This window comes from Odocoileus virginianus, chromosome 5, assembly GCF_023699985.2.
Source record: "Odocoileus virginianus isolate 20LAN1187 ecotype Illinois chromosome 5, Ovbor_1.2, whole genome shotgun sequence".
Lineage (NCBI taxonomy): Eukaryota > Metazoa > Chordata > Mammalia > Artiodactyla > Cervidae > Odocoileus > Odocoileus virginianus.
Window position 1 is genome coordinate 46,084,501 of NC_069678.1, and position 24,272 is coordinate 46,108,772.

The 24,272-nt window shown below is 36.1% G+C and overlaps 1 protein-coding gene across 1 annotated transcript in view; it reads right to left on the reverse strand.

The window, feature by feature from the left end:
- Nucleotides 1-1,851: 1,851 nt before the first annotated feature.
- Nucleotides 1,852-24,272, reverse strand: part of LOC110128007 (GATA-type zinc finger protein 1-like) — a 93,046-nt gene continuing 70,625 nt past the window's right edge. Inside the window, exon 3 of the mRNA XM_070467180.1 lies at nucleotides 1,852-2,523. Within this exon, the coding sequence (XP_070323281.1) occupies nucleotides 1,892-2,523 (632 nt within the window). The 3' untranslated portion in view covers nucleotides 1,852-1,891. The remainder of the gene's footprint in view (nucleotides 2,524-24,272) is intronic.

The following is a 24,272-nucleotide window of genomic DNA, read 5'->3' on the forward strand; positions in this document are numbered from 1 at the left end:
ATTCAAGGTATAAGTACACTTCCTAAGGATGGAATTGCTGAGCATAAATCAATGACTTTTTTGATCTTAAAAAGTTCATGTATTCATTGACTTGTGACTTCATGGGCCAGTTAATTACTATATTTCAGCAATAATTAGGTTAATGGACATATAAGCACCAGAACAGATATGGAACCCCTTATTTTTTTATTGACATACAATTGATTTATAATATTATATTAGTTTCAGGTGTACAACATGATTCAGTATTTATACATGATTGAATGATCACCACTATAAGTCTACTTACCATCTGTTACCATTCAAATTTATTTATTTTTTTTTACTATATTCTCTGTGCTGTATATGACATCCCTGACATTTATTTTATAACTGGAAGTTTGTACCACTTAATCTGCTTCATTTATTTTATTCATCTTCCTGCCCTCTTCTTTTCCAATCACTAGTTCATTCTCAGAATATTAGTCTTTAGTTTTATTGTATTTTCCTTTTGTTTTTTAGATTCTACATATAAGTGAAAATATACATGGTATTTGTCTTTCTCTGTCTGACTTATTTCACTCAGCATAATATCCTTTAGGCCTGTGCATGTCTACACAAATGGCAAGACATTATTTTTATGGCTTAGTAATATTCCATTGTATATGCATGTGTGTGTATGTGTGTATATAGATATATACACAACATCTTCATTCACTTATCTATTGATAGTCATTTAGGTGGCATCCATATCTTGGCTGTTAAAAAGCAATGAAAAACAGGATACTTTGAATTAGTGTTTTCTTTCTTTCTTTCTTTTTTTTTTCAGATAAATAGAAGTGTAATTGCTGAATTGTATGGTAGTTCTATTTTTACTGTTTTGAGGAAAGCCCATACCATTTTCATAGTGGCTATACCAGTTTAAATTTTCACCAGCAATGCACCAGGGTCCCCTTTCCCTTACATTCATGTAAACACCTGTTATTTTTGTCTTTTTGGTAATTATTAAGCCATTCTGATGGGCTTTCCTGGTGACTCAGACAATAAAGAATCCACCTACAATGCAGGAGACCTGGGTTCAGTCCCTAAGTTGGGAAGATCCCCATGGAGGAGAGCATGGTAACCCATTCCTGTATTCTTGCCTGGAGAATCCCCATGGACAGAGTAGCCTGGAAGGCTATATTCCATGTGGTCGCAAAGAGTCGGGTACAACTGAGTGACTAAACATACACACACATGTCATTCTGACGGATGTGAAGTGATATCTCATGGTTTTGACTCATATTTCCCTAATGATTAGTGATTTTGAGCATTTTTATGTGCCTGTTGGACATCTACATATCTTCTTTGGAAAAATATCTATTTGTATCCGCTGCCCACATTTTTTCATTTCACAGCAACTTATGATAATATAGATACTTCATTTCAAATTCAAAATAATGTTAATGTCTTGCAAAATCCAAGGAAATTTCTTAGTGTAACCCAAACTACAATATGATAATATAAATTTACTTCCAATTTCTATATATCTTTTTAGCACTGTCCCTGTTTTAAACATAATACTGTGGAATCCATTAGATAAAAGAATAATAATGTATTTTTTTTTAACAGATCTATTCTTTATTGTCACTTCTATTAACAATATGAGTGTCACTGTTGACAGCACTTCCTGAGGGGGGTGCTCAGCCAAGTCTATTGAAGCAGGAGCCAGAGAGGGGGCTAGTGACCCCCTGAACCAGGAGCTCTGGGGCCTTGAGGCCTGGGTCTTCCATCTGAGGTCTCTGCACGGGGAGGGGGTGGAGAGGAGGTAGGCTGGACCCCTGAAGACTCAGGCTTTTTCCCCTAGGAGGAATTCAGCCTATTTTCCCCCTGGAGAAACAGGCAGGACAGGCTTGGCTGGGTGAGGAAGGGCTTACCCTTCCTGAGCTGAGGCTGAGTGGGGGCCCAGGGACACCCCACATCTGCCACATAGCTTCTTGGGCTGCACATTTTTCCTGGGCACCAGCCAGCAGCTGGAGCACCGGGTGCCATATTTCTTGTACCTGATACCACAAGTGTTGCAGAGAGGGGTACCATCTTCAGCATCTCTCCATAGAGGGGTCCTCTCAGTCCTACAGGAAGCACAGCGGCGGGGTGCCAGGGCCTCGCTGCCTCCCGGGTTGGCCTCTGGACCTCTGGCAGGGCCTGGAGCAGGAGGCTCTGGAGAACGGCTGCTGCAGGCCAGGCTGTAACTGGGTATAATCTGTAGGCTGGAATCCGGCTTAATGTGAAACTTCAGGGTCACCCCCTCAAAGAGAGGGTCCACTTTTTCAGTGCTCCGCTGGGGGTTTGATTGCTTCCGGGGCCTCCTCTGTGGTTGGGCTGGAGGAGTCGGGGGAGCCCGTGGGGGCCCCAGGTTGGGGCTCTGCTGGTTGGCTGGGGTCAGCATGTTCTTGACATCCTTGGCTAGAGGTGAGGGTCCCGGGATCTCCAGGGCCTTCGGCTCCCCGTAGGGCCCTAGGGCCTGGGTGTCCCTGGGGGTCTGGGCTAGCTCCTCTGTTGTCTCTTGGTTAAAAAGAAAATCATTGTAAATAATAATGTATTTACAATGATTTTCTTTTTAACCATTTGTGAAATAAACTTAATTTACAATGTATTAATTTCAGGTATATAGCAAGGTGATTAAGTTTTATATATATATATATATATATATATGTATACACATTTATATGTTTGTGTGTATATTGCACATATATATATATACGTGTGGAGAAGGCAATGGCACCCCACTCCAGTACTCTTGCCTGGAAAATCCCATGGACAGAGGAGCCTGGTAGGCTGCGGTCCATGAGATCACTAAGAGTCGGACATGATTGAGCGACTTTGCTTTCACTTTTCGCTTTCATGCATTGGAGAAGGAAATGGCAACCCACTCCAGTGTTCTTGCCTGGAGAATCCCAGGGATGGGGGAGCCTGGTGGGCTGCTGTCTATGGGGTCGCATGGAGTCGGATATGACTGACGTGACTTAGCAGCAGCAGCATACACATGTATATGTTTTCAGATTCTTTTCCATTATAGATTATTACAAGATATTGAATATAATTTCCTCATGCCATATAGTAGGTCCTTGTTTTTATGTTTTATATATAGTAGTGTGTATTTGTTAGTCCCAAACTCATAGTTTATCTCCCTGCCACCCACCCTGCTATCCCCTTTGGTAACCATAAATTTGTTTCCTATGTCTGTTACTCTAGTTTTGTTTTGTAAATGAGTTCATTTGTATCATTCTTTTAGATTCCACATAATTCAATTCAGTTCAGTTGCTCAGTTATTCTGACTCTTTGCGACGCCATGGACTGTAGCACGCCAGGCTTCCCCGTCCTTCACCAACTCCCAGAATTTACTCAAACACATGTCCATTGAGACAGCAATGCCATCCAACCATCTCAACCTCTGTCATCCCCTTCTCCTCCCACTTTCAATCTTTCCCAGCATCAGGGTCTTTTCAAATGATTCAGTTCTTCACTTCAGGTAGCCAGAGTATTGGAGCTTCAGCATCAGTCCTTCCAAAGAATATTCAGGACTGATTTCCTTTAGGACGGACAGGTTGGATCTCCAAGGGACTCTCAAGAGTCTTCTCCAACACCACAGTTCTAAAACATCAATTCTTCGGTGCTCAGCTTTCTTTATAGTCCAACTGTCACATTCATACATGACTACTGGGAAAACCATAACTTTCACTAGATGGACCTTTGTTGGCAGAGTAACATCTCTGCTTTTTAATATGCTGTCTAGGTCAGTCATAACTGTCACATAATAAGTGATATTATATGATATTTACCTTTATCTGACTTAACTTCACTTATTAAAATAATGTATAGGTCCATCCATATTGCTTCAGATGGCATCATTTCATTCCTTTTTATGTCTGAGTAATATTTCATTGTGTATATATATTTTACATCTTTATCCGTTCATCTGTTGATGGATATTTAGATTGCTGCCATGTCTCAACTACTATAAACAATGCTGCTATAAACATTCAGGTGTGTGTATCTTTTAGAATTAGCATTTTCCCCAGATATATGTCTGCATCTTATGGTTAACTGTTTAGATTTTTAAGCAGCTGTTCTCCATAGTTACTGTACCAACTTGCATTCCTTTCAACAGTGCAGAAGTGTGCCCTCTCCAGCATTTATTATTTGTCGACTTTTTACTGATGTGAGGTGCTACCTCACTGTAGTTTTGAACCACATTGTAGTATTCATTTGTTTTTCTTTTTCCTTTTTTTTGTTTTCTCTATTAATTAATGACATTATGCATCTTTTCATGTGACTGGCCATCTGTATGTATTCTTTGAATAAATGTATATTTAGGTCTTCTGCCCATTTTCTTAATGTATGTATATTTTTTGCTATTAAGATGCACAAGTGGTCTGTATATTTTGGAAATTAATCCCTTGCCAGTAGCATCATTTACAAACACTTTCTCCCTGTCAGTGTGTTGTCTTTTGGTCTTGTTTATGATTTCCTTTGCTGTAAAAAAGCTTTTGAGTTTAATTAGTTCCTATTTGCTATATTTTCTTTCACTCTAGGGAATAAGTTCAAAGAAACATTGCTGTAATTTATGTCAAAGTGTGTTCTGCTTATGTTTTTCTCTAGGAGCTTTGTAGTATTTAATCTTACATTTGATCCATTTTGAGTTTGTTTTTGTCTATCATGTTAGAGAATGTTCTAATTTCTTTCTTCTTCATGTAGCTGTCCAGTTTCCCCAGCAGGATCACTTACTGAAGAAACTGTCTTTTCTCCAATGTATAGTCTTGCCTCCTTTGTCATGGGTTAACTGACCATTGGTGCATGGGTTTACTGACCATTGGTGCATGGGTTTATTTCTGGGCTTTTTATCCTGTTTCATTGATCTATATGCCTATCTGTGCACCCATACCATACTGTTTTGATTACTGTACCTCTGCAGTATCATTTGAGATCAAAGAGTATGATTCTTCAAGTTCTGTTCTTCTCAAGGTAGTTTTTACTGCTCAGAGTATATTTTTGTGTTGTTTCCATACTAATTTTACAGTGTTTTGTTTTAGTTCTGTGAAAAATGCCATTGGTAATTTGATAGGAATTGCATTGAATCTGTAGACTGCCTTGGGTAGTATGGTCATTTTCACAATATTGATTCTTCCAATCCAAGAAAACAATACTTCTTTCCATCTATTTTTGTTGTCTTTGATTCTTTCATCAGCATCTCATAGTTTTTGGAACTAAAGCCTTTTGTCTCTGTAGGTAGGCTCATTCCTAGGTAGTTTATTCTTTTTCATGCAGAGGTAAATGGGATTGTTTTCTTAATTTCTCTCTCTGATATTTAATTAATGGTGTATACAAATGCAACAGATTTCTGTGTATTAATTTTGTATCCAGCAACTTTACCAATTCTTTGATACCTAGTAGTTTTCTGGTAGTATTTTTAGGATTTTCTATGTATAGCATCACATCATCTGCAAACAGTGTCAGTTTTACTTCTCTTCCAATTTGAATTCCTTTCATTTCTTTTTCTCTTGATTGCTGTCACTAGGGCTTACAAAACCTGTGTTGAATAAATTGGTGAGAGTGGACATTCTTGTCTTGTCCCTGATCTTAGAGGAAACACTTTCAGCTTTTCACAAGAGAGTATTATGTTAGCTGTGGGTTTGTCATATATGAACTTTCTTATTTTGAGGTATGTCCTCTCTGTGTCTACTTTTTGGAGAGTTTTTTAGATCATAAATGGATTTTGAATTTTGTCAGAAGTTTTTTATGCATCTATTGAGATGAGCATATTGTTTTGTTCTTCAATTTGTTAATGTGATATATCATGTTGATTTTGTATGTACTGAAAAATACATGCATCTCTGGGATAAATCCCAATCTGATCATGGTGTGTGATTCTTTTAATGGATTTTGGAGTTGGTTTGCTAGTATTTTATTGAAGATTTATTTGTTCATCAGTGATACTGGCCTGCAACTTTCTTTCTTTTTTTTTTTTTTATCTTTGGTTTTGGTATCAGGGTGGTTGTGGTCTCATAGCCTAAGTTCAAAAAGATTTCTTCCCCTGCAATTCTTTGGAATAGCTTCAGAAAGATATATTTTAATTCTTCTCTAGATTTTTGGTAGAATTCACCTGTGAAGCCATGACAGGATTTTGTTTTTTTGTCCTAGACTTTTGTTTGTTGGGAGTTTTGTAATTACTGATTCAATTTCACCACTAGTTATTTGTCTGATTGTATTTTCTATTTGTTCCTAGATCAATCTTGAGAGGTTCTACCTTTCTAAGAATTTGTCCATTTTCTAAGTTGTCCATTTTATTGGTGTATAATTTCTCATGGTAACCTCTTAAAATATTTTGTGTTTCTGTAGTGTCACTTATAACTTCTCATTTTTCATTTGTGAATTTATTGACTTGGGCCCTCTTCCTTTTCTTCTTGATGCTGCTGCTGCTGCTAAGTCACTTCAGTCGTGTCTGACTCTGTGCGACCCCACAGACGGCAGCCCACCAGGCTCCACTATCCCTGGAATTCTCCAGGCAAGAACACTGGAGTGGGTTGCCATTTCCTTCTCCAATGCGTGAAAGTGAAGTAGCTTAGTCGTCCGACTCTTTGTGACCCCTTGGGCTGCAGCCTACCACACTCCTCCGTCTGTGGGATTTTCCAGGCAAGAGTACTGGAGTGGGTTACCATTTCCTTCTCCATTCTTCTTGATGAGTGGCTAAAAGTTTATCAGTATTTACCTTTTCAAAGAAGCAGCTTTTAGTTTTATTGATCTATTTCATTTATTTATGTTTTTAGCTTTATAATTTGTTTCTACTAACTGGGTTTTCTCTGTTCTACTCTAGTTGCTTTAGGTATAAGAATAGGTGGTTTATTTGAGATTTTTGTTTCCTGAGGTAAGCTTGTATCACTATAAACTTTACTCTTAAAACTGCTTTTCTTATGTCCCATTGCTTTTGGATTTATTTTCATTTGTCTCTAGATATTTTATGATTTCTCTTTTGATTCCCAATAGTGATCCATTTGTTGTTAAGTAGCATATTGCTTAGCCTCTGTGTGTATATTGTTTCTGCAGTTTTGTCATTTTTCTTGTAGTTGATTTCTAACCTCAAAGTATTGTGGTTGGAAAAGATACTTGATAATATTTCAGTTTTCTGAAATTTACTGAGACTTGCTTTGTGGTTCAGCATGTGGTCTATCCTGGAGAATATTCTACATGTGCTTGAAAAGAATATGTATTCTGTTGCTTTTGGATGGAATACTTTATAAAAATAAGTTATGTCCACCTAGTCTAATGTGTCATTTAGGGCTTGTGATTCCTTATTAATAAGGAATTTATTTTAAATTGGATCCTTTACTTAAAATTTTTGTATTGAATTGTAATGAGTTCTTTATATATTTTGAATATTAACCCCTAATCAGAAATATCTTTTGCATATATTTTCTCTCATTCAGTAGGTTGATTTTCAGTTTTGTTAGTTTCTTTTGCTCTGCAAAGGATTTTTAGTTTGGTATAGTCACATTTATTTATTTTTTCTTTTGTTGCTGTTGCCAAACTCCTCATTTAGATCCAAAAATCTATTGCTAAGACTGATGTCAAACAGGTACTACCTATGGTTTCTACTAGGAGTTTTATGGTCTTACATTTAAGTATTTAATCCATTTTCAGTTTATTTTTGCATAAAGTATTCAAAAATTGGATTTTCCTGGTGGCTCAGATGGTAAAATGTCTGTCTACAATGCTTGAGACCCTGGTGCGATCCCTGGGTCGGGAAGATCCTCTGAAGAAGGAAATGGCAACCCACTGCAGTACTCTTGCCTGGGAAATCCCATGGATGGAGGAGTGTGGTAGGCTACAGCCCATGGGCTTGCAAAATTATCTAGCTTTATTCTTTTACATGTAGCTGTCTAGATTTCCTAACATCATTTATTGAAGGGACTGTTTTTTCTCCATTGTGTATTCTTGCCTCCTTATTTGTAGATTACTTTACCATTTAAGGCTGGATTTACTTTTGGGTTCTGTATTCCATTCCATTGATCTATGTATACAGATTTGTAGTATAGTTTGAGGTTAGGGAATGTGATACATCCAGCTTTGTTCTTTCTCAAGCATGCTTTGGCTGTCCAGGGTATTTTACGGTTCCAAACAAATGGAATCAGTTCTTTTAATGTGTCATAAATGCAACTACTTTTTGGTTTGTTTTCCAAAGTTGCAAATAATTTTTTAAAATGTTGATTTGAATACATCTAAGGTTTTCTTTTTTCTCCTTCTCTTGTCTTCAACTGATTACCTCCATTTTCACTAAGGGACATTTAACAAGTACTTTGAAAATATATTTATTTTTAAATTTTTTAATTGAGAGGAATATTGAATACATTAAAAATTATTTACTATGGTTGCACTTGGTCTTTGTTGCTACAAGCATACTTTCTCTAGTTGTGGTGAGCTGGAGCTACTCTGTTGCAGTGCGCAAACTTCTCATTGTGGTTGCTTCTCTTGTGGAGCACGGGCTCTAGGCACATGGGCTTTAGTAGCTGCAGCAGGCAGGCTCAGTAGACGCAGCGAGCAGGCCCTGTGGTACATGGGCTTCAGTAGTTGCATCATATGGTCTCATTAGTTGTTTGCGGGCCCTAGAATGCACAGGCTCCAGTTGTGGCCTCAGTGGTTGCTGCTCATAGGCTCTAGAGCTTGGGTTCAGTAGTTGTGATACACGGGCTTAGTTGCTTTATGGTATGTGTAATCTTTCTGGACCAAGGATTGAATCTGCCCTGCATTGCCAGGGGTATTCTTATTCACAGTATCCCCAGGGGAGTCCCTAGCAAATACACTTTAAGTTTCTTGTTTTATAAATTAATTGAAATATAATGTTCAAAGAATAGTGGAATATTATATAATTGAATTTCTCATTCAAAAGGAAGACTCTCCCTTATAACAGCCTTATTATATATTTACTAATTTTAATCTCCCAATTCATAGAAACTCATTTTTTCTGGATAGTCTGTTATACTTATTGATGTCCATAAAAGTTTAAAATTTTTTGTATTAAGTCAATGTTTGCTTCTCTGCATCTTCTCTCCACTGGTATATTTCCATCACTGAGAATCTCAGAAACTAAATCTAATATCTTTCAAATGACAACCTTTGAATATTTGAAGTCAAATATTATAGTTTATCTTTGGTTCTTCAAACTAAACAACCCTGGTTTCTGTAGCAGACATAGAGAAGATGTATGTTTACAGAGTCCTCAGAATGCTGGCTTCCCTTCCTTGAAACTCCTCCAGTTCTATTTAGAGGCTTCCAAGACAGAACAACTTTCTTCAAGTATAGTATGAGTAAGATGAACTACCCTGACTGTGTAATGTATTTTCATGTCTGTGATAGTTCAATTAATTTAAACTATTTCCTATTGGTTGGTTTAACATCTTAAGCATAATTGACCAGTTCTAATGTGAAAATAAACACTTTTGTGATATTTATCCTCTAATCTGATGACAACACTATTAAAAATTCAGGACTAATTTGTTCCTAGAAATTTCAGCCCATTGAGATTTTGAATCTTTTCCCTGTCTTACAACTTACAGTTGTTTCTTTCAGCTTCTAAATTATTTATAAATTTGATAAAAATTCCTTTTAAATCTTTAAGCATACACACAATTAGTAAATATGCTGTGTGAAATACTATAAGGAAAAAAAGACTAATAAACTATATTTCCCCTTCTCCTCTCATCCCCAAATTATTCACTAATAGAGAATTTAAGTCATGAAAACAAGAATTAATACAAAGCAAGATGGAAATACAATATATGATAAGAATTATAAGCATGATGGAAATTTACAGGAGAATAAAGGATTTTCTAATATCATAGAAATGTATTATTTAATTTAAAAACTTTTGGGAGGGGTTTATTTCTATTTTTACAAACATAGAATAGGGCCCATGGAGTTAAATAGCTTACCAGTAATTGCATAGTTTTTAAATGGTGAATACAGAATTGATATAGTATTGTTTAAAACTTATGCATAATCTACTACACTAAGACTTTATAGACAAATGTTTTAACAATCATTAAGATTTTGATAAGTAAGAAAGAGGAAGACTTTCTAGACAAAGAAGATGGTAAAACTCAAGAAGCGAAGTGTATATTCTGGCAATGGTGAAGTATTTGAACATAACAGGAGGTGGTTGGTGATAAAATTAGAAAGAGAGGTTTGTTTTCATCTTTGAATAAGGATCAGCAGTCTACAGCAAGAGTGCCTCTGAGGGATTTCCTGGAGGTTGTGGCCTAGAAGTACTAAGTTAGAAATTGCTAATTTAAATGATTAAAATGTTAAGCAGGCTCATAAGTGTATCATTCTGGTGGCAGGCCACTAGAGACTTCCTTCAAATTAGCATCAAAGATAACACTTACCTTTTACAAACTTACCATTTTACAATTACCAATTTCAAAAATTACCAAATGGGAAAGACACCCATTATGTCTGGATGTCCTTACATAGCTGGTGGGAAGAAACATTTACTGAGTTTCTCTTGCATATCATGTTTTATGTTTTTTCTCTGAGGATAAAAAGATCACATTCTAGCAAAGAAGGACAGAGATGGAGAAAGCTTGTTAATTCAGATACAGTGTGGTATCCATTAAACTCTTTATGCACAACTGCTTGGAAAGGGCTAAATTTATTTACACATGAACAGTGTTTTGGACTTGAGTTAAATAGTCTGGAAAAAAGTTGAACATCTTGTGATAATGGACAATAGAAGCAAAAGCACATTGTGATAAAAAACAGCAGGTTATAGTATATTGTTGCCCAAGTATGACTTATAAAGGGAAGTGTGGGAAAATGTGGCAAGAATCTGAAGGGCCAAGCAAAGGTCAGATCTCAGAAGGTCTTGCATGTGTCAAACTTCAGAACTTAGACTTTGCCTTTTAGCTTAGGGAGGAAAGCAGGGGAACAATATAAGATTTTACATATATCACTTAATACCATAGCACTAATGTTGAGTATTGGGAGTGAGAGACTAGAAAATGCCAAATAGTATACTCTTGTTAGACATATTTGTTTGTAAAATACAGTCTAGTTTAGATAATGGAGATTTGATATGGGTGGGTACATGTGTAGGAACAGGAACTGTAACAGATGCTGTAGGCGTTAGTGTCAAGAGTTCGAAGATACACCTCGCTAATGAGGTAACTCAACTTTTCTACAGTGTGCAGTATGCATTCAGTATGCATCTTGCCTTCAGAGATTTTATCACCTTTTTGTTTTAATCCTCCTCATCCTGTTTTCTCTGTACTTATAATGTTGGCCTACTCATAACTTCTTTTTTTTTTTACTCATAACTTCTTAGTAATCATCCATCTCATACTCTTAGGTTTTTTTCTACATTAGTAATCTTACTTTCTGCTCCTCTGGCTTACTATTTGATTCTCTTCATATTCTACAATTTTTTCACATTGGTAGTCTGATAATCCGGATGACCCAGTTTGACTTTGGTTCTTCATATTAGACCTCTTAATGTGCTTTTTGTTTTTAGGTTGTGCATTTCCACAAAGTTCAATCAATTATAGTCCAATGGATTATATATATATCACTACATAGAACTGCCCCATTATAAGAACAGTTTCCCTTGAAAAAGTTATGTGTGTTAGTCACTCAGTTGTGTCCAATTCTTTGCAACCTCATGGACTGTAGCCCACCAGACTCCTCTGTCCATGGAATTCTTCAAATGGATATAATAAATTATATAATTTTCACTTCTGGAATATACTGGAATAATGCAAGTAGTAAAATAGTATCAGGAAAAGGTACTGGAAATGTAGTCAGAAACTATTTATTGAATAAAAGACAAATTCCTAAGTCTTTAATTGATTTTAATGATAGAAAAAGAAGACTCAACTTAGGTGCCAGTGATTCTAAATGGATTGACTTATGTGATGGTGGACAAAGAAATCTCAAAAATGTACTCATGAATTTCCCCATGGTGACTCAGAAAATTGAAAGATGGAGACAAAGGAATTTTCTGAGTCACCATGGGGAATTTCATGAGTACATTTTTGAACATATTTAAACTTTTCTTGCCTGTGGGTCACACAGTTAGATGTATGAAGGTAAAATTCTTCCATGAGTTAAATCCTTAAGAAGAGAGATTTGATTGTATAAACAGACCAGATAGACTGTTGTTTAAACTACAAGTGTGTGCGATATTGTCATTGGAGAAGAAGAAAAGATATATACTTATAAGGCAATAACACTGAAAAGGCAGGCAGAGAGGGAATATGATGCTGAACCTGGAAAGGAATCATTAGAGATGTTAAAAAACAATAAGAAGAACATAGTTTCAGCAAAACCTAAATAGTCTGTATAAGATTACTCAACACTGTCAAAGAAGCAAAAAGTCAAGTCTGCTAACAGAAGTGTCTAAGCTATTTGGCAATTAATTACCCTTGCTGTGTTAGCAGGAAGAGTTTTAGAGATGTGTTGGGGCCAGAGTAAGATTCTTGTTGGTTGATGGGTGAAGGAATGAAGTGTAGGTGAATGCTGAAGGAATGAGATCTTAAATCTGAGCTACCATTTTGAGATTCTTTATGGAAAAGGAAGAGCATGATAATTAGATAGGGATGTGCAATCAAAACATTTTTTACTTTGCCTTTTTTTGGGGGAAGGGGCTGAAAGAGATTTAGGTAAGTTGATAGGCTTGACAGGAAAGTTACAGATTCTGAGTACAATTCAGGTGATCAAACTAAGATATAAAAGGAGAAACCATGAGGCCTGGTAAGATTTAGGAGGAAGAACAATCAAAGAGCAGAGAAGGAGGGAGAGGCAGTGTCTGTTAGTATCTGTTAGCTTTATAATGAAAAATTCCTTGATTCTGTATAAGACTGCAGGAAGCTGTATGAAATGCATCTTAGGATGAATATTTACCTGTCAGTCTCTAAGGCACAGTGTTGAATGCTTTGCACAGGCAGATCTGGTTGAAGCCACTGCTGGAAGGAAGAACAGATAAACTCAAGAGCATCTGAAGTCATGCATTACAAGTTTAGAAAGAAAGGAAGATGAGGAATTTTAGATGTTAACTTTTTAAAATGACAAGTGTCATGCAGCCTCAAACCTTTCTAATCTCTAAGATTAATAATAAGAAACAAAAATACATTTCTCATTGAAAGAAAAATAAATATTCTCCATTATTTACTGGATTACCTACTAGTAACTCTGTCCAAAATGGAAATGCTATTAATTTAGTTTGACCTTCTCCTCTCAAGGGCTTTGCAGGTGGCTCAATGGTAGAGAATCTTCCTGCTGAGCAGGAGATATGGATTCGCCCCGTGGATAAGGAAGATCCTCTGAAGAGGGAAATGGCAATTCAGTCCAATATTCTTGCCACGGAAATCCCATGGACAGAGGAGCTGGAAGACTATAGTCCAAAGGATCTCAAAGAGTCGGACATGACTAAGTGACTAAATGAAAGCTCTTATCCATGTCCCTGATTCTTAGTGACTTTTTTACATTGTTAGTATATGCAAATTATTTGATTAGTAATTACATCGCATTGATTTTCCACAGAAACATAGTAAGTATAGTTGTCCATAGTTTTCAGAATCCTCTATCCCCCTTCTTTTGAAGAATTGAACAACTGCCTTTCTATATTTTTTTAATATTATTCCCATTATGATTCCAAGATTCTTCACAGTAGTTCTGGTAACTCTTGCTAATTCCAAGTCTCTTGGAAATTTTTTGTATCTGGAAAATAAACGAGTTGAAAATCATTAGGTACTTTCTTCTAATCTTCCTTTGTATCTTGTGTCCAGTGTCTCCTTAAGCATGTATTATGAAATAAATGATAGCAGCTGAATTAAGCATATCATGTCTTCTTAATTTAGATTCTAAATTAGTTTTTACCTTTTTAGTTCTGATGAAAAGTATATTAGTTGTCTTGAACTAAAATATATGTTTTCAAACTAAAGTTACATCCTTGAAGGCTACTGTAATTAATCCATATTGGTCATGTATGTTAGTACAAATTAGTGAAAAATATGGATAAGGAATAATGTTAAAGCAGTTCAGTTTAGTTTTATCATGAACATTATCTTGTTCTGATCAGTTGTCTTGAGACTCCTCCAAGAGCTATACTTTTAATGATTATTTTGCAATGATGACTGTAATATCCTAAGCCAGCTAAGTTGTCTATATGGAATCCGTTCTCTACTCTGAGACAATAAATAAGTGCAGATTTCCTTTCAAGATTGGCTATATTTAAAGAGAGTAGATTCACTCAGCCACACTGTAGAAGATGCCAAGCAACGTAATTTAAATGAAGGGAGGGAGAAGAGGGGCTGTGATAAAATATTTTGTATTGTCATCCAACTGGTATTGTCTGACCAAATCCAAGATGGATGTTGAAGTACATCCATCTATCTGTTCTTTGAGAAGAGACTATGATCACTTTAGGACCAATGGATTGCTGAGAAACAAGCTTTAAAAAGTGCATTTTGATGCACAGAGGATTGCAAATTAGAATAAGTTTGTAAATGATGTCTCAAGTTTGAATTCCTATTCCAGAGCAGACTCCACAGTCAGCATGTTTTATAATACAAGCATTTAGGTACTAGCCAGTTTAGATTTATTACTCATCCCTTTGTCTGCTGCGAAGACTGAGAGGATTGATGAAGCTATTTTATTAGTAGTGCTACATATTGAGTGCTCTTCCGAAGCCTCCTTTTATCACACTTTAAAAATCATTCTCTAATTTAACAGTGATATTAAGAGAGCTCTTTTATTCAGTCCAATTACGTGGAAGCACACTCATTTTTCTAAGGGGTTAATCTTTAGGGATGAAACAGATTATCAGCTTTTGAACCAATTTAAGTAGAATCTCCAGAAACAAAGCCAGGACAAATAATTATTGGCAGTTCACAGAAGGCATTCTGTGCCCACCACTCTGCTGGATTCCCTTAAAGTCAGCTTGCTTGTCTTAATGGGAAACACCTGTGGTCCGGAACATAAGACAAATCAAACTAACTGTGCTTTGAGACACTCAAACTAAATTATGGAAATAAAAATCTCCTCGTCTCAGCATCGCCAATGTCCCTCTTTCCCTTGAAACAGATATTAAAGAGAGACTGTTTGAAAGTATTCATTTCCCCAAGGCATCCCAGAACTCTAAGCATTGTCAATGAACGTATCAGTCAGAAAACAGGTCCCCCAGACTCCAAGACCATTATTTCATTGACCCATTAAATAATTAAAACAAAACAAAACAAAAACAAGCTTGTAGGTGTAAATGCAAATTCATTTCATCTCAAACTTGGAAAATTATCAGTATATCAAAGAGGCATAGAAGGCATTTTCTTTCACTTATCCCAGGTAAGATGCTTTACATAATGTGACTTCTTTTTTTCCAAAGGACAAGTTTACTTATTTATTTTTGAGGTAGCTAGAGAAGCACTCAAGTGAAGATAGTCATTTGATGGAAAAGAGGATGATGTCTACAAGATACTTTACAGTAAATGTGACCAAAATCAAAAGTATCTGCATTAAATAGATGCTCACAGGGAAACTCCAAGGATAAAAAGGAGATCTTTGAAAAACTACATGCAGAACAACAAGGAAAAGAAGAGGTTTACTTGTTAGGGTAGAAGAGATGTTATTATTAGCCAGAAGGTAAAGTTGCTACTTTACTTTCATCTCTTCCCAGAAGAATAGCCTTCAAATTGGACGTTGTACAACACAATCTTTTTTCAGAGCAGGGACTTTTCCTGAAAGCTGTAACATTTGCAAGATATTAAAAAGGATTAATGAACATCATAGTTTGATTACTTTTCTGGGTAGGAATGAGAAAAAGGAAAGAGAAGGGACTCTTATACATAAAGGAAGGTTTATGAACTCAAATGCCCATGGAGGAAAGTGGTGAGGTGACTGTTACATAAATTAAGACAATCAGTGTTTGAAAACCGCTTTCTCTCAGTTTTTTTCTCTTAATCATAATGCCATACTCTATTATCTCCACCCTTTTGATAGGTATATTGAAATCTAACTCTGTAATATGTAAAGCAACAGATGTGGTGGTTTAGTTGCTAAGTCATATCCTACTCTTGTGACCCCATGGACTGAAGCCCATCAGGCTCACCTGTCTGTGGGGTTTCCCAGGCAAGAATACTGGAGTGGGTAGCCATTTCCCTCTCCAGGGAATCTTCCTAACCCCAAAACTGAACCATGATCTCCTGCATTGCAGGTGGATTCTTTACCGACTGAGCTACAGACAGATGGTAAATGGCAATAATGAACATACAACCCCAGAATTTTTTTTTTTTTTAAATGATATTTGGAAATTACAACAAACAGAAGAATACTTATTTTGCCTAAAAGAGGCAATTCAGGTAATTATTACCACTTAGGCCAAATCCTGGGCTGTGTATCTATCTTCCAGCCTTGCAGTAGAAACCGGAAATCTAGATTTAATGAGGAATATTATACTTTAAAAAATATTATCAATTTAACTTTTTAAAATACATATTTAGATGAAGATTAATCTTTAATTGTATTTGTCTATTTGTATGTTTGTTTATAGCACAGAATAAGTCAACACTGAGCAAACCAACAGATAATTTCTGCTGGCCTGTGCTTTGTCACCAGTGGATTTGTGAAACTAAGTGAGCCTAGGGGAGATTCTGAAATAAAGGCTGCCCATTGCCTGGCTCCAAAGATCTGACAACTATCCTCTTGGAAAATTTCTAGAATGCCTGGATAGTAAAGACTTGCTCCTTAAGTAGTACAAAGAAATAACAATAGTTGGATTAAGAAAAAGCTTAATTCTGCCCCGACCCCCTTTCCTGAATTTGTTCAGCTTTTACATAATCACTTAAATCCATTCAGTAGAAAATGACTTATATGTTATTGAATATCTCATATGCTTCCACTTTGGAAAAAGGCAAATGAGAGAATGTAGAATATGGTATAACCTCTGTCCTTGGTCATGAAAGAGCATTGGCAGCAACCACTTTGTATACTTCTACGCTCTAAGGAGTATAATTTGCATCTTCAGCTCAGCTGAAGACACTTCCACTCTCCAGAATATATTTGGGGATAAATAAAATACCCCAGGTAGAACTGCTTACCAGAACACTTTCAGGTCATAGTGTTCATACTTTGAGATACTTATATGCATCACTTTTGGTCCTCTCAATGGTTAAAGGCCACCCATAACATAGTTTAATGTGGCTTAATAAATTGTTTCCAATGATGCTACAAGGAAATGACTTATCCATATGTCCTAGAAAATGTATTTTAGCTTTACTGATAGATCAGGATGCAGCAGGATCATTCCTGTAAAGATGTTATACATAAAATTGTATAATGGGTAATACAAAATAACATCAAAAGAGATAGTGATACTCCCACTGAAGGTGACCACACTAGGTATTATCCGTTTAAAAATATTTTCAAATTTATTCATTAAAATGGCATTATATTTTTACAAACTTACAGTGAGATTGAGCATTTTTTCCTTATTAAATTATTACACACAGTTTATAAGATTTAAGAAAATATAATTACCACTAGGAACTAATGAATCTTTACTGAACTTCTGTGATAAGATTACTAACCTGCAAAATAAAAAATAATAATAATGTTTCCCAACATTTGACAATTTTTATGTAATATTTGTATTCAGTTTGATGATAATGCTGGGTGATTTGAATGATAACATATTTCAAAGAAGAGGCAGCTGCTAATGAAAAAAAAAAAAGAAGAGGCAGCTGCTAATGAAAAAAAAAAAAACAACCCTATATCCTGATTATTAGAGCTAAGCAAAATAGCAGTACTGATAGTTTAGCATTATCTTACACAGTATCAACAAGTGTTCAGTTTATTTTACAATGATTCAATATACTTTCAATATAATAAGTAAGCTTTAAAATAAAAATGTAAAACAAATATTAAATGATGCATTCTCCTTTAAAACAATTTTAGCATATACTTAAGCAGAAACTATAGGATTAATGGGGCTTCCCTGGTGGCTCAGATGATAAAGAGTAGTATTAATATTATTAAAAAGAAACCAAATACTTTATAAACAGAAAATTTAACCACAAAAATTTAGAAATTAAATATTATTTAACTTTATTGTAAAAGTATTTTTCATTTCACTAAATGCATCTATAGTATTATCATTGAGTCCCAAGTATACTTTTGTGTAAATGTTTGATGCTGCAGATAAATTGTTTCTAACTCTATTCTTGCCTGGAGAATGTTGAAGGGATATTTATGAGCTAACTCCAAATAGTTTCTACTGACTTCTTTATCTTCAAATAATCCCATCTCTTATTTTGATACATTGAAAAATCTTTGTGAAAAAGCTTTCTGCTTCTTTTGAAGGGGATGGATGTGAACTGTAGGTGTGGTTTCAAAGAAAGTGTTTCTTAGTTTGTCCCAATCTTCTTCAGTGTCATGATGTATATGTGAAAATTCTGATTCAGAGCTACCTGTATCATTTTCAAGATTGTCATGTTCATATTTCACTTGTTTAGATAGCCTTTGAAACATAGTAAGAACTACACTTGGCTTATAAGCTCTGCTTTTTTTCTTCCTCTTCCTGAGAATTTTGAGGTATGAAATAGCTCCTCTACTCAATAAAAGGAAAAAAAAAAAACTTAATGCAGTGTACAAATCTCTAAGAATGTCTCGGGACATAAATGATTCAATCATGCGATTTTTAAAAAAATAAATTTTTCACACTTACTCATATCTACAAATATATTCAGTGCTTTTGAGTAGCTGGATTCTCTATTGGTAGATGGCTATGACACTGGACAATTGCCTTAATTGTTCTGGTAGTGAAGGAGGAAACAGACAGAACAGGCTCCATCTTGAAAGCAGGTCTCCATCTTGGGCCGGACTGTGGACTTGGAGCTATATGTCCAGAATCTATGGAAACGACATACCAACTGGAAAACCAGCCACCATCCCCGCCCCCAGATGGAAGAGCCTGAGGGCTCGTACCTAGACTCTCCGTCGCCTAAAAGAATACCCTAATTATCTGTGTAACCGAATAAAACCATAAGTTCTATTATGCTTTTGGGGTATGACCACAGGCCTATTGATAACTGTCCACTGTTAACTACCTAGGCTTAAGGCATACGAATCATGGGTTAACTTTGATTGTATCTTTCTTTTCCTTTGTTCGGACTAGTTTCAGAGAATCTGGGGAGGTGGGTTTGAGCATGTGCACTTAGGGTATATAAGGTTTTCACAAACACTGGTCGGGGTCCTTGGCTAACAGGAGACTCTGCCTTGGGCCTGCCGGTGTAATAAACTGCACTCCACTATCTGCATTGTCCTTCTGAGTGAGTGTGTCTCCCGGAATGCGTGGCTACAACAGTAGAGAGTGCTTTGTCCTGTCCTAGTGACGTTAAAAGAACATCAGGCTTTTATATAAGAACATTGAATTCTGCCCATTAAAGTTGTGATGACCCAAACCTGGGAAAGAGACAGATAACATTTACTGTTTCTGAATTGAGATTAAATGCAGTCTTTCCCAAGTTAGACTTTATATCCCAAGCCAAAGGGAAACAGTATAAGCTTATATGTAAATAATCAGTTGAGTTTTAAAAATTACTTTCATAAATACATAATGGTGTCAGCAATTTACATTAAAAATATAGAGAGATATAAAGGGATGAAACTGGCATATCATGGCCAATTGCAAGGGCTCTGTTTGTATTTTTCACTGATCACTTTGTTTTACATTGTCATTGCTGACCCAAGATACACCAGACTGGCAACTTCCTGACCAGCCAGTTGGTGAGAGGTGTTAAAAATCCATTCTTTGGAAATAGCCAGAAATATGGTTCTAGTTAACTCTGGTTTGTACCAGCAACTGCTAACATAACTGTCAAAGAGTAAATGATCCAGTTGCCAGAGCATATAAGAAATCTATTTGAATCTGAACATGTGACAGGAAAAAAAAAGGTTATTTATAATCTCCCATTGATTTCTAAGACTGAGTTATACTAGCTATGGAGTCTTTTGTTTGTTGAGCATTCACCCACAAAATCCTCATTTTCATCCTAATGGTCTCTGGCACTGTTAAAAACAGTAGTGGGCCTCGGTGTAGGGCACTGGAGATTGAAGCAAGATAGAACTAAATACTTTAACAACAACAACCAGGAAAAAAAAAAAAAAAAAGAATTTGGGAGGTAGGAAGTATGAATGAAAAATCAGAAGTAGAGATAAAGAGAGGCAATAGCTAAGAAAGTTAAATAAAGATGGAGAGAGAGAAGAAAACTGGTATCAGCAAGGCCAGGAGATTTGTCTAACTGGGGAGCTGCAAGGGGAATACTGTGATATGTTCAGCTTATGTTCTCTTTCATTTCAACAAATCTTTGAATAAACACCATTCTTTAGTGAGTGGAGGTCGCTTTGTGGACAGGTAAAAGAAAAGGACCAGGGGACAACAGACATATGTTACTGTTACATATGTTACATATATCAAGAAAAATGATATATAACTTAATTGGTAATGTTTCTCCCTCACTAAATAAATATTAACCAATATTTTTAAAGCATCAGAGAGATGACGAATAATAGGTGTGCCTGAAGCAACTGGTTCTGATGGTGACATGGCAAGAGGCAGAATATTGATAAGCTAGAATAGAACACTCTTAAAGGAAGGCTACCACAGTAGTAGAGGGTCTTAAAATAAGTTAAAATCATGATAGGCAAGAGAATGAAGCAAAGCACTTCCTAGTCTGAGGTTTAAAAAAAAATGGAGACTTATATTTAGGGAAAGCACAGGGTCTATACTGGCTTTGCGTACCTTGTTACATCTGTAGAAGGCAGAACTGGGAACAGTAGAAGTTAGTGGTGGGAAAGTAATACTGATTTTAACATAAGAAAGAAGGTTTCTAACTGGATAGAACAAACAATAAAAGTTACTTTGGGAGATCACTAAAATCATCCAGGTAAATATTGGTTGTTCATTTCTTGGTTGTTATATTAGACCTACCTGGCCCACAGAGCCTCATACCACAGTTAGAATTCTATGATTATAACCTTTAGTTTTCCTTTTATCAAGTAGTGAATTTGATCAATTCCTTCTCAATTAAGAAACAATAAATCACACATTATTGGTTTCTATAAAGGAAAAAAAAATTCATGTATCAACCAGTTATCTTAGCACCATTTTGATAATGATACACTTCCAATACTTAATTGCTTACACAATTTGAACACATAATTCATAATAAAATAGAAATGAAATACAATATAATTAACTATTCACCAGCAAACATAACTAAGGAGAAACCAAAAATTTTGTTTTGAAATATAACTTCAGAGTTTTGAAAATCAAGTTTATTCTTCGAAATGCATGTGAAGGAAAAAAAGCATGAGATAGTAAGAAATGAAGAAAAGAGGAGTGTGGAAAGAGAAGAAGGGGGAAGGGGAGAGAAAGGAAGAGGATAGGGCAGGATGAAGTGTGAATATGTGTGTGTTCAACTTCTCACCCTAGTGCCTTTCAGCAGGAGGACTGGAAGAGCAGTGAGGAAAGAAAGATTTATTTCTTAAACATGTACAATTATGGAGGAAAGGCCACGACATGACAAAAGGTTGAAAAAAGCAGCCCCAAATCTCTGGCTAGGAGGATTATGAAGCTCCAAAAATACACCAGACTGTGAGAACTACCACCTACATTTGCAATGTTTTACAAGTTAAAAATGTCACAGTGCATAAAAATAGTTTTTTTCACCCCTGCGGACTGGTGGTTGGTGGTTTAACTTGAGAAGCAGATTGCCGTGGTAGTTTGAATAGCTTGAATATTCATTCACAGCATGGAAATAAGATGAAGAATGGCTTTCATCAGACTTTCCTTGTGTCCAGGAACCATATTTAGTCTTCTGTTTCCCTCAGTCTTTTTTAAAGAGAGAGAGAGAAAAAAAAAGGAAATATCTGTTTTCAGAAATGCTTGTAATCTATCCTCTCAAATCCAAAACAATTGTATCAGGTTTTGTCATGATTACATAAAGGTCTTTTCATGTTTTCTTTTTCTTTCTCTCTTTTTTTAAACTAAGCTGGCTAGGAAAAGTAAAATATGAAACAATGCCATACAATTTCTTAAGAGTAGACTGATTCCTAAAAATATACTATGAAACCTGAATGGGCTTCCTGTAAAGGGTTTAGTGTTCCTGTGTTCAGCACAGTAGCACACCGTTGAAAAGCCTCCAGCTTTGATCACTTATCCACAAACAAAAGGGGCTCTCTTCCAATCTCCTTGCTTTCTCTCTTCGGAGGGCTTGCACTTGCTCGTGTGGATCTTCTGCTGCACAGTCCTGGGGCATTAGTAAACACCAAAGGTGTCCCAAACATATGGCTATCCACAAGGTTTCCATGTGGGGTCTGGCTTTGAATGTATCTGATGATTACACATTTCAAATAGAAACCCAGCTGGTAATTCCCTCAGCCTAGCAGGTCTCCATTTGGCTCCAAATGATCTGGGAGTGGATTTTCCTGTTTGAAGATTACCCATTGCTGTAATGGCCCAGCTTCATTCCTTTGACCCTTTGGTCACCTCTGCATCCTGGGGATCAAACTGCAATGATAGTTCCTTCCATTGTTCGGGAGCTGCAGCAGCCCAGCTGGGGCCAGGTAGGCATGCAGGAGCAGGTGAAAATGACCCATTACTAGAAACAAATATATTTTTAAATAGGCTCATATGTTCAGTGCACCACTGAAGGTTTTTATTTCCTTCTTGAACTTTTTTTTAACTTGTGGTTTTCCTTTTAACCCTGATGTTGGTTCACATAATCACAAAATTATTGATAATGGAGGATTGAAGGACGTATTTTTTATGCTGCATTTTATCAGAGGGAAAAGCTAAGAAAGTCTTTGAAGTTTTTAAAACATCTGGGGTCACATAAATGTTTCCACACAGTGTAACTTGGTAAAATGTTATCTTTCTTTACCCCTGTCTTTTTTTTTTTTTTTCTCACATTGTCTTTGAAGATAATTTTTTTTTCCCATCAGGAACATTCTTCCACTTTTTTCTTTTGCTAAACTCCTTGGGAAAGCCTATGAAGACAAATGACCTATAGTTGATTGTGTCCCTTTTATTTGCTCTCAGAGACCTTTCTAATTTTAATATGTATATCTGATTACAATTGTAATTAATTATTGTTTTCAATAATGAAGCAGAAATTATCTGTTTAATAATTATCTTCATTGAGCAACCGTTTAAGTGGACTAGGATTGTATCAGTTGTGTTTTATGTGTATTAGTCATTAACAGAATCCTGTTCATATTGAAGGCACTCAGTAAATATTTGTTGAATGAACAAAAATGGTTGAATTTATGAACACATAAAAGAAAAAACTCAGTAAGCTTTTCCTCAACTTTCAAGATTATGACAAGGCATATTTTTGAGAGACTTTCTAGGTCAGTTCAATAAATCTTCCTAGTTGATCAGTTGTGTCCTACTCTTTGTGACCCCACAAACTGCAGCACACCAGGCTTCCCTGTCCTTTACAATCTCCTGGAGTTTCCTCAAACTCATTGACTCAATGAGCTATTGTGTTCATTGAGAACTATTGAGAATGAATATTCAGGTTATTCAAACTGCCATGTGCCATCCAACCATCTCATCCTCTGTCATGCCCTTCTCCTCCAGCCCTCAATCTTTCCTAGTATCAGAATCTTTTCCAATGAGTCAGCTCTTCGCTTCAAGTGGCTCAAGTATTAAGAGCTTCAGCTTCAACATCAGTCCTTCAGTGAATATTCAGGGTTGACTTCCTTTAAGATTGACTGGTTTGATCTCCTTGCTATCCAAAGGACTCAAGAGTGTTCTCCAGTACCACAGTTTGAAAGCATCAGTTCTTTGGCACTCAGCCTTACTACTGGAAAACAATAGCTTTGTCTATATGAAACTTTGTTAGCGAAGTGATGTCTCTGCTTTTCAATACGCTGTCTAGGTTTGTCCCAGTTTTCCTTTCAAGGAACAAGTGTCTTTTAGTTTCATGGCTGCAATTACCGTCCTCAGTGATTTTGCAGCCCAAGAATTTAAACTCTGTCACTCTTTACATTTTTTCCCCCATCTATTTGCCATGAAATAATGGCACCAGATGCCATGATCTTAGTGTTTTAAATATTGAATTTAAAGCCAGCTTTTTTGCTTCCTCTTTCACCTTTATCAAGAGGCTCTTTAGTTTCTCTTAAATTTTCACCATTAGGGTGGTATCATCTGCATATCTGAGATTATCAATATTTCTCCCAGCAAAATTCCAGTGTATGATTCATCC